Source organism: Rhagoletis zephyria, unplaced genomic scaffold (genome assembly GCF_001687245.7).
Source record: "Rhagoletis zephyria isolate East Lansing unplaced genomic scaffold, Rhagoletis_zephyria_1.1 Rzeph_scaffold_04844, whole genome shotgun sequence".
NCBI lineage: Eukaryota > Metazoa > Arthropoda > Insecta > Diptera > Tephritidae > Rhagoletis > Rhagoletis zephyria.
In genome coordinates, this window is record NW_016161927.1 from 35,239 (window position 1) to 47,137 (window position 11,899).

General features: G+C 36.8%; 1 protein-coding gene across 1 annotated transcript; it reads right to left on the reverse strand.

Annotated features, from left to right (window-relative positions):
- Positions 1-2,059: 2,059 nt before the first annotated feature.
- LOC108371275 (N66 matrix protein-like) lies at positions 2,060-5,011 on the reverse strand (the record flags this gene model as incomplete). Its single annotated transcript, XM_017626803.1, has 4 exons — positions 4,915-5,011; positions 3,472-3,709; positions 2,337-2,479; positions 2,060-2,257 (listed from the first exon to the last, which is right to left on the reverse strand). Coding segments are annotated over exons 1-4 (676 nt in total), but the record flags the coding sequence as incomplete, so codon positions are not given.
- Positions 5,012-11,899: the final 6,888 nt, after the last annotated feature.

The window sequence follows — 11,899 nt, forward strand, 5'->3', positions numbered from 1 at the left end:
TGTATAGAACGTCAAGCCATTGGATAAAGGCATGTTTTATGCACATGGTCGGCACACACTTTTTTGTCTAACTTTGGTAGTCAATACAATTTTATAAAAATGCAGCTTCATTCCTTTTGGGGTCCTCATTTTTATTGCACTGCTTTTTCACTCCATTTCCATTTCCAATTATCCTCAGTCGCCTTTTGCAACTTTCACCGCATTTCATTTTTAACAATAATCTGCTTCGGTTAAATAATTAAATAAAAATACCAAACAAATTGTTTTACCGAAGAACAAAAAAAAATATTTTGCAATTAACTGGATTGCTTTAGGCTACACAGAAAAATGTGGAAATTTAATTTCAATCGAGCTGTTGCATCTGTTTTTTTCAACAAAATTTTTCCGACCGTGCTTGTTGGCTAATAATATCTCCAGGCACTCATTTAAACAGCAGCTGCTGCATTTTCAACTGTAAAAAGTTCCTACAAAACTGGAATTTTAAAATTATTTCGCTGTTTCATTAATTTTTCATTGGTAGAATTTTAAAGGAATTTAAAATGAACAACAGTAAATAGATATTTGATATATGTATCTATATCTTTTTGGTTTGCAATGCAACATGTGCGAATTCATTAAAATCTATTATTTAACACAACTCAATGAAAATATTTAATTCTTGAGTTGTTCGTTTTTTCGAATGAAAACAGTTTGAAAAATTTTATAAACAGGTGAAATAGTCAAAGAGTTGACAACGGTTTTGGTTACACCATCGTAAAATCAGGCTAGGACTTTCATGATGAGTCCGTTGTGATGTGTCAATAAACAAATTAAAAGGCACTATTTTAATCAGACTGACACTTTGGTATTTCAGAGCTGATATTCCCCCGGATCCGAAAAAACCCGCCAGACTTTAGGAAGATGGAGAGTGAGTGACAGACGGACCGATTGGCAAAATTTTATTAACAATCATAGCGTGAATCCTCAGGAGGCCATATGTTTGAAGCCAGACGAATTGGGATGGAAGTCCCCTGCCAGATACAAAGAACCGTTGTTTCTCATTGCTCAAAATGCTTTCTTTCAATAACATTTTTTTATACTTCAACGAGAAACACGTATGTAGATTTGATGTAGAAATTTGCTGATTTGCCTTGCTTTTGACACAGGTTTGACAGAGCGTATGATGAACTATATTCGCATATGTAAATTTTTTTTTAATTCCTCTGTATGTAAATAGGGAAAAGACAGTTCAGAAAGTGTTGGCTATTTTTGTTTATTAAAATTTTATCTATATTTTTTTTTTTTTTTATAAAAATATATCTTACTACCTACAAAAAATCATGTAAATCACAAATTCTAACTTTGTAGAACATTCATAAAAATTCTAAGAATTTTAACAAATCTTCATCGAAATATGAAACTTCTGATAAAGAAGATTTTTTGAATTTTTTTGAGTACGAAGTTTTGCAGCCTATAAAATTTTAGTGTAATAAAGTGTAAGTTTGAGGCACCTAAGACCTACTGTTGATGTTGGGCAATTTTTTGTACACGAACTATTGTTTTTTGTATGGAGAACATGAACATCTTCCTCAAAAAAATTTACAAAAATCAGCGGTAAATTTTAGTTACCTAAAATTTGCACTTTGTTATATTAAAATTGAATTGGGTAAGAAATTGCATACTCAGAATGTTTCTTAGAAATGTAAAAATTGATTTTATGGGTTTTGATTTACATGCTTTTTGTTAGATAACGAGCTACACTTTCATAAAAATAAATAAATAAATATGACATGAACGAAAGCGAAATAGCCAAAGTGTGATAAAATGTCTCTTCCCTGTTTATACTTTCGCAACTGCACATATGTAGTACAATAAATGCCATACAATAATCTGAGAATATATAGGAAGGCTCAAATTTAACAGACCTACGAAAAAAAAAATTCAATTTTAAAATGTTTTTAAAAGAAGATGGGAAGCACTATTTTTACAAATACATATGTTTTTTTTAAGCCCTAAATGCTAATGCATATGCAAGAGTGGAGATAATCGAAATTTTCGTTATGACTAGTATAGCTCTTACCGTTACCATTGCCATTACTATTGCCAATGACCCTAACATTACCATGACCATGACCATTACTATTACCATTACCTTGACCATTACCATTACCGATAACTTTACCATTGTCATTACCTCTACCATGACCATGATCAATACCAATACCTTTAATAAAATCGTTATCATTATAATTACCATTACCATTGGGATTACCATTGTCTTTAAGATTACCATTACCATTAATATTGTCATTACCATTACCATGACCATTACGAATACCACTGCCATTAACCATTACCATTACCATAACCATTACCATTATAATTACCATTACCGTTGAGATTACCATTGTCTTTAAGATTACCGTTACCATTAATCTTGTCATTACCATTACCATGACCATTACCAATACCATTAGCATTAGCATCACCATTATTATTACTATTATGATTACCAAATTTCCGAATTTAATTAAGTAATGCATTCTTCTATGCTCGCACATGCACATGTATACATATGCAAGTACTAAAGTTATATGCATCTGTACTATAGTACAATTGTAGATTGTAAGTTTTTATGAGTCTATCAAAGCTCATTTATTTCTTCCCAAAAAAATGTCGAAGTCACTGATTTACATATGTAAATGCAGACCACTGCAATCAAGCTCTTAGAAAATATTCGAGCAATACAATCTGCAATTGGCCCTGAACTCACTCTGCACTAAACCACTTTGCTCACCTCCCCTCNTTTGCACTCGTTTTGAAATTTCATTCTCGTTTTTTTTCTTTTCTTTTCTTCATTTCGCCAACTCAAGTACATTGGTTTTATAAGTGGCATCAGCGATGTGGACGTTTTTTTTTTCATTATTATTTACTAGTTCACTGCACTTTCAACTGCCTCTGTGCATTGCGCTGCAAGATGCCAAGCGATTCAAACACAATCAGCTGCCCACTGCCAACGAGTTCTGAACTTATTAACTTTAATTACGCTTTTTGACATTTTATTTACATAACAACATGTCAATGCGCATGTACATACCTATATAAATATATCTACTATATGTATGTATGTATGTATGTATACGTACTGCAATTCGTTGCAGGAATATTAAATGATCGCCGCCATAATTGTGTCAGCAGTGCGCACCTTCGCAAAAAATTGCATTGTTATTGTTATTGCTCTTGCATTTTGCTTTTGCTTTTTCTTCTGTAATGTCATTGGCTCTCTGGCATCCTTCGACTTTCATAATTTGTCACTTTTAATTTGTGTTCACACTCTCGCCTTTGCAGAGTAATTTCCTGCAACGCTTTTTGCAAATTTCACTTCCGTTTTGTGATGTAATTTTTTTTAAGTTTTTGTTTTTAAGACAAGCATCCATTTTTGTTAGTGACTTTTCGCATTTATTCTCTGCACATTATCCTTATTTCACACACAATTTATAGCCGCAATAGTGGCTCGCGCGCGCTTTTACATTGACAGTCTGACAGTCAGCGTCCTCAATAGCTGCCGGCTCATCGATTTTCTTGCCGCAGCTGCCACGCTGTCTATGTAGTTGGGTCACCTGCTCCCACTGCATGCCAGCCACCGTCATCGCCGCCTTGTTGTCATCTTTGCTAATGAGTGCAGCATCGTGCGTTGCAACACTGACATCATCCCCCCACGGCCTGCATACTGGTTGTCATCCGCAACCGCGTTAAAAGCGTCAGCAAAGGGTCGTCATCATCTGATTGCGCTTCGTGGCTTGTCCACACTGCTCTCCTCGTGGACAGCGGCTGACTTCTTCATTCATTCATTTCGCGTTGTCAACGTCATTATAACAAACTCATTTACGGAAAAACATCCTTATTACCGAAGCCATTATAAGCGACATTTTCTTTACTTGTACGTATGTATGTATTCTTGCTGGTATGGCTGTTATTCCTGGCATTTCTGCTGCCTATAGTGTCACTTTTTGTGTGGATTGGGTTGGCATTTCATCGCGGTAGTTGCATGTATTTAGCTGTCTCTACGATTGTTTTTGTTAAGCTCGGGTAATTAGCGAGGGACTCTGGTGAATATGTATATAAATGCTTGAAAGTTTTGCGTGCATATAATTTTTCGCCTTTGAGAGATGGCAAAGGCGTACCGCACGTGAATGTTACTGAGCTCACTTAGGCAATTAGGAGATAGTCCTTTGTGATACCCCATTCTGAAACGGCATCCTATACATAATCGATAAAACGCCCCAATCCGATTATGTATTTACGAATTCGGCTAATCGCAATGCCTCAGAGCTCCTCGGGGATAGTAATGATGTGAGAGCCAATGTACTTCAACCTTAGCTTCGCAAACGCTGGGCACATAAGAAGGTAGTGTTGAGGTGCTTCCACCTCGAGATCTTCCTTGCAACTATAACATAAAGGCCTCGGAAATATTATCAGCCCTAATTCGTGAATACCGATTGGATAGTGATCCGTTAAAACTGCCACCAGCAGTGAGAGCTGTGGCTTTGTGAGTGTAAGGAGTGCCCTCGACCGGCCAATGTCCACCCTCGGCCAGAAGGACCTTGAAATTGCGCATGTCCTGGTTTTCGCCCCGCGCTCGCTGAGCTGACACTTATGAGCCACTTATCCAAGAGTGTACCACAAGTGATCAATAGCATGCCCAGCCTCCTCCTTGTCCGACGATAACGTTTCAAGAGCGCCTTTCCTGGCCAAATTTGTCAGCCACGCAGTACCTCACAATGTCGCTGTGACCCGGAACCCAAGTAAGCCTAATACAGAAGTGTTCCGACGCAACCGAAAGAGAGAGAGAAGACTTTATATACCCAAATTAGAGCGCACATCCAACGTACTTAAGATCCTGACAGCCGCTTTGCTATCAAAATAAATTCTCACCTCCTTGACTGGCATAGCACTCCGAAGCAGTGAATCCACCACCTCCTTCATAGCAGCCACTTTTGCCTGCAACGTCGACAAGCACTACGTTTAGCATAACGTTAAAATACCGTTGGGTTACTTAGTTCATCGTCTGCGTGGGCAATTACCCAACAGCCGTGTTTCTCCAGCTCCTTTAAAACGTCCTGCACCATGACTACCCAGAGCAAGGGTGAGAGGATATTTTCCTATTAGCTGTGCGATGCAGGCGAACGCGGCCCCATATAGCCAGCCAGTTATGTTACACAGCAAATTTTGGATGAGCCGAATGAGACTGACAACAACCTAAAGCTTAGCCAACGGCTTAACTACTGCCTTTGGCAGGATATTATTAAATGCCCTCTCATAATCGAGAAACGCTCCTACGGCAAAATCTATGTGAGTGAAGGCATCTTCTATCCACCTCACAATTGTTTTTCGGGCGGTTTCTACCGACCTTCCCTTACAATAAGCATGCGGGAGGCGGTTAACACAAGAGATCTCTCGCATTTTCACTGCTCGACTTACCATTAGCCAGTTTAACGAGAGTACTCTAAGCAAAAAAAAAAAGGTTTATTTTCATTTGAAATTTATGTGAAAAAAGGACTATTTCAAGAACATTTAGAAACTAATTTGGGACTAGTAAGGGACCATTTTGGGACCATTTTGGGACCATTTGAAGACTTGTTCGAGATACTTTCGGTGCAAGTTCTCGACCTTATCAAAACGATTAAGGACTACTTCTGGACATTTTTGGTGCTAGTTTGGGGTCACTTCAGATTAGTTCGAAACTAGTCTTGAAATATTACTGACATAGTCTTGAGCTACTCCCGAAGTGGCTATGAAATATTCTTGTACTCGTCTCGTTAAAATGAATAAAATGATTAAAATTAAATGAAATAAATGTTCTTTGGCAGGCGTTACACACCTGTTTACATATCCAATTTCATGAGCTTCTGGTACTTTAAAACTTTTTTACTTTTTTTCAAAGATATCCTTCAGCACAGATCCTCTTGGCAAGGCTGGGACTATCCTGGGATTTTCCGGAAATTCAAAAAATCTGGATAAAACTCCCAGCCCTAATTTAGGCGCAATATGTACTCATTAAACTTTAAAATATATACATTTGTATAATGTGAATATTTATTTGCTTTTAATTTTTTATTTCAGTTTAATACTTATACATACTCCTCTCTTTCTTTCAGGTAAGCCTTGTGCCATTTTCCATTTTGAATAGATTGAAATTTTTGGTGAGTCAAAATATAAGTGAAACAGTTTCACCGAAGCTTTACTGCACTGGTTCCATTAGTAAATAAACAATTTTGAAATTATCTTCAAATATCTTGAATTTCAATTTTCCGCAAATATCGCGCAATTGAAATGTTAGCGAGTTGCGAACGTAAGTGAGTTGCTTCCCGAATTTCTGTTTCAATTTCAGAGAGAGTCGACTTGCAATAATTAAAATTTCCCAAAACACTCCCACGATTATTGGCAATGGGCTATGTACATACATACTACGTATGAAATGTGAATACTTTACTCGTACATACATACATACATATGATTGCATGCTGCTATCGAATTCCTTCCTTATTTCCATATCACTTCAAAAGCTATTGGACACCACCACTTTGATGATTCGCGCGATTCTGATGAAAATTGTTCAATTGAAGGCAAATATTTCTATATAGTTTTCCATGAAATTAATGCCAACTGCTGCTGGGTGCGGGCGAAGGGGGGGAGGGGAGAGTGGGAAGCGGAAAAGTCATTGGCACACAAGTGCGCTTGGGAATTTCATTTCAAGTGACAGCATACATATGCAATTCTCCTCTGCTGCAAAATGAAATGTGTGCAGTGTATTATATATATATATGTATTGAATTTGCTGGTGCGCGCGCGGTGTTTGTGTGTGTGTGTGTTTTCCCCATTCAAATAAACTTGCACCAATATGCCAACGGAAGTATAATTAACGCATTCCCGTTCAGTGAATTAGTTTTTCCCATATCAAACTTTCAGCTGCAGTTGCAGCAACAGCTCTCTCAAGCAAGCCGCTACTTAGGCGTAGCTCTGTGCAAATGCAAAAACATAAATGAATGAATGAATACCCATACATATGTAAGTACATACATACATACATACATACATATTTGCAAGTTACATCGGAATGAATTTTTATTTGTCAAGCCAAATGAGTTACTCTGTTACAAAAAATGATGCATGGAATGGGGTAAAAAAAAATGTATGTACGCACTTTTTAAACTGTAGCAAGTATGGGGCTAAATTAAAAATTAGTTTTTTTTGTTGCAGAAAAGTTTAAATGAGCGTAAAAAATTAATTTGCCTCATTATGAACTTTCGGAAAGTTAAGTTAAGTAATAAATTGCAAATCCAACAAATATGTTCAAATCAAAAGTTTTCCATACATTTTAATGATTAATTAATTTTGTTTAGAAATCCGTTTAGGAAAATCGGCCACTATTTATCAACAAAAGGAAGGCACATTGACTCTGTTCGTGAAAGTTGTTCACTTTATTCATTTTTTCCTGCCTAAATTGTCTAGTCTCTAAATCGTTTGGCCGAGAGTAGGCTCTGCCTCCAACAAGTGTATTTTAGGGTGTAATAGGTCTGCAGCTTCCAGAGCGTTGATTTTTTAATCGGTTTGATTTTAAGAGATTTGTCGAGCCAGGTGTACCTTGAAAACGAAAAAAAAAATTGCAAAACAAAGTTAAATGTTAAACAAAAAAATTTACCAAAATATATATTTTTTTAATTTTTCAAAAAATTTTAAATATGCAATTTTACAGCTCATTAAATTTTAATGCAATAAAGTGCAAGTTTTTTTTTGTTTTTTTTTCACAATTTCTAAAACCTCTGCATTTTGCTCTAAAAAAAGTTCAAAAATATGGCTCTACAAACCACTTCTAAATCTGAAAAACTTTCAAAATTATCAAAACGATTGAAAAATTATGGCTCTGTACTAGTAAATTCCAATTTGGCAACACTGTGCGACGTTTCTTTGTATTTTCGCCTGTCATCATGCCTGTGAGCAATCCAAAAATTGCAATTAATTGTCTTCGTTGCTGTGACTCTATACTTACTGTGCAAATTGCGGTTGTGTATGGTGAAAAGAAGAGTAAGAGTAAGTCAAAAGTATTTCCAAAAATCTAGTGTAATTCATCGCGGGTCTTGGTATGCCCTCAATGTCGATGGCTAATTGCAGCTAGATGTCTAGCTTTTTTTCTCGAATTTTATAATCAAATATACGAATACCCGAATTATTCGCGAAAGTAAGCAAAAAATGCAAATTTTGAAATCGTTTTTCTTACCTCCTCATTTTCAGTACCAGTAAAACGGTCTCAAATTGGTCCGCTGAAGCGTTAGTGACGCTGCGTTAAATGGATGCTTTGTTTATGTGCACTAACGCATCGCACACAACTTGAATGCAAATTTCGTTGAAACATGCTAATCGTGACTTTGAGTAGCAACAACAGCAACGATGTAGCAGCCAAGTGATTTCGCGCTGGCGTGTTTACGTTTTAGTCAGCTGAAGCTATTCTCACAGCGTAGCTACTACTTGTACCGTGCTTAGTCTGCTAGATACTTAATCTTTGCACTAGTTGTTGTTATTGCAGCTTAGTAGCGATGTTGTCGTTATCATCTGGCAAAGCTTATCACAATTTCATCCACGTCAAATCGGCTCAACACTGCCAATAAACGGCTGAGCATTGGTGACGATGGCTGAGCTGAGGCAATACGCATGCAACAACTAAATATGTACTTACGTCGACAGCAACAACAATGCTGAAACGCAAAACAAACTGCACTACTTACATACATAGATGATGCGAACGTGTGATAGAAGAACTTGAAGATTGATTGTCAGTGTGACTAGCAGTGTCGATTTCAAAAGCAGCTGTATCTGTTTGCGAGTGAGTGGGAAGCGTTAATTTTGCTATTTACTGTTGTTGCTGCCACTGCCGCCATCGAAAGCAATGATGCTTGCTGTTGAAGCGTAGCAAATGAATTGAGTTACATACTTTCCTTTGTAAATATCTCAATATTTTTTTTTTTTTTTTTTTTTTTTTTTTTTTTTTTTTTTTTTTTTTTTTTTTTTTTTTTTTNTTGTGCTCAATTTCATTCAATTTGCTATTGGGTTAATTCAATCAAGCTCGCCGCCATTGCTGCGGCGCTAAATATCAGATTCCGTATCGGCAAGAAAGCTTTCTGCTCGCTCTTCCTTATTCCGCACTTTCCATTTACTCTTGTTTTCGACGTCTTCCTTTCACGCAAAATGGTTATATAACTAATGATGTTGGCACAGGCAAATGATGTCGATTGTTGCCAATAGCTGTTGGCTGTTGGTGGTTGCTGCTGCTGATTGCTGAATGGCATTGGATGCAGCTGGAAATTTGGTTGTGTAATAAAATTGCGATTTTTCTGTGTTGTGTTTTTTCTTTTTCTTTTTTTTTGTTTTGCTCACAGCTTTGTTGGCAATGAGAAACTTGAAGTGGCAAATGAATATACTGGCTCTTGCAGCTTCACTTTTGGTGGCTATGATTGATTCTGATACAATTGTTGCTTGGCTAGTTTGGTTCGTCATCCGATCTCATTTTGTATTCAATTTCTCCGATTTAAACTTTTTTTAAGCGAATTCCCAAAAGAGGAGTGACACAGTCGCAAAACTAGTCACTCATACTTTCAAGCAAATTTGGCATAGCGTAGAATTTAATTAAAATCTCTGTTGCCTACAGTTAGGCGCAGTAGCCGATATGACCTTCGTTTTGGCCTTTGCAATTTGATTCGATTGTAAAAAGCAAAGTGAAACGAGAAATAGTTAATTGAGTGGGCGAGATTATTGTTTTCCTATCCTTGGATTGTCAATTGAGCTGTCATGCGTTTTAAGTTCAAATGAATTTTTAAGGGCAAGTTTCTAGAGTTTGTTAAATTTAATTTTGACATTAATTGAAGCATGGAATTAGAAAAACAGCGCAATATTCTGGTGGTTGCAACATAAGTCAGTCTTGGCTGGTCAGCAAGTAGTCGCAACCGAAAACTAAGAAGCATATGCAGAGTTTGTTTGTAACTTGTCATCCTTAATATAATTTCCGCAGTAACTGGTTAAGACTATACCAATATCGAGAACTGTAGTTTAATTAGTCTAAAAAGCTCCCTAGGCCGAACGCTTTCAATCCATTGAGCTATCGTATAGTATAACTACAACTACATATCGAACAACTTAAAAAAAGTTTGTTTAGATTTTTGTTGCATTAATGTCCAAGTAATGCATATATTTGATTTCTTTTAAGTATATAGGGTTTCCTTCAATGTGACTTTTAGGTTGAGAAAAATGTACCTGTTAAATAAACCATCACCAAAATTGTTATCAAATTTCGCTATACCATTGGAAAAGTCTCATTTAGAGTAATCTGAACAAGAAGAGCCCCATTTGAATATTCGCAGCTTTTCAATCGCCTCTAGCTCTCATACCAATGTGATCTTCACTGCCTTTCAGGCAGACACTGTAAACATGGGTTGTGTTTACATTTCAATATCAAAAAGACATCTCGAAAATTCCACTACTAGAATTCCCTCTCATTAAAAAATTGTTGGGGTGGGGTATCCGGCATTTGTTGTATATATACTTGTGTTCTGTATTTGTGGTATTTATAGTTTTTTCTTAGAAATTTTACAAAATATCCACGTAAAATCATAAATATCACAAATAGGAAATACAGGGAAATATACAACAAATCCTGTATACCTCAAGTATTTCCTAATAAATATATACGGCTCAGGCTTTTTCAGGGGTCGTTAAATATGTGTGTTGAGGCTTTTCGGCATTCTTCGTGCTTTTGTTTTCGGGACCTTTGCCGGGCTTTTCAGAATTTTTTCTCGTCTTTTCAGCATTCTTCGTGGTATATATTTCGGATATTTCAGATAATTTTCAAGAATTTTCAATCTTCTTTGGAAACTTTCAGTCGCTAGAGTCCAAACTATAGAGTTCAGATTGAATCCTTTCAGATTTGACGCCACGTTTTCCCTGAGTCACAAAAATGTTCGAAAATCACTATTCATATGCATGTAATTACCAAATTTATTCAACCGTTAAGTTTTACTAAACTGCCACGTATTTATCATTTCATTAGCTATTCATTAAAACACCAAACACTTTTTCCCTAAGCGAATTGTGCTGTTGCGAAGAACGGTGGTTAGCGCAGAGCAATTCCCAAAACTAAACTAACGAAATGTAAACGTTTACCAATGTTTGCTTTTGTTGTTGTTGTTTTGTCGTTGTTGTCATACTTCGCTGATTTTACATAATATTCTATTATTACATTTGCACGCTTGATTTCTTCAGTGATTCTATTAGAGGGCTGGATTATGTGTGCGGTTGTGGCAGGGAGTGGCTAAATAGCTAAATTGTTTTCAACACTCAATTTGAGGCATGCCACCACGTAAATAGGTACTCGTATTTTGGCTAGATAATTATATGCATATGTATGCAAGTACATATTCAAAAATTCGGCTGTCACATACGTTGCCGCCGCTCGGCACACCCATTTCCATGACTACAATAACTCGCTTTCGTTTGCGCCTGCACTTGTTTGGGGCATGTATTCACAATGTTATTGGCTTATGTGCAACACCTTTTTAATCCAATTAAACTAATTTGAATAGAAGCGCAAGTGGTACGCTGCATGCCGCTGCACGCTGTTGCCTGTCACAAGCGTTGGGTGCGGGCAGGGGCGGTTGAAAGTGATACTGACAGGGGTGGAGTTTTGGCTAATGCATCAATAGTCGCTCAGTTAGTGGTGTGGTTGAAGCCTCATTTACATTTGTTATATGCCAAAAAGTATGCATTTGCACCCGTTTGAACGCAGCAAGCCTGTTGCATTTGAGTGGGGTGTAATCGATGCAACAAACCATGATTCAATAATACAAGGTTCGATAAACTGACAGTTGTCTCT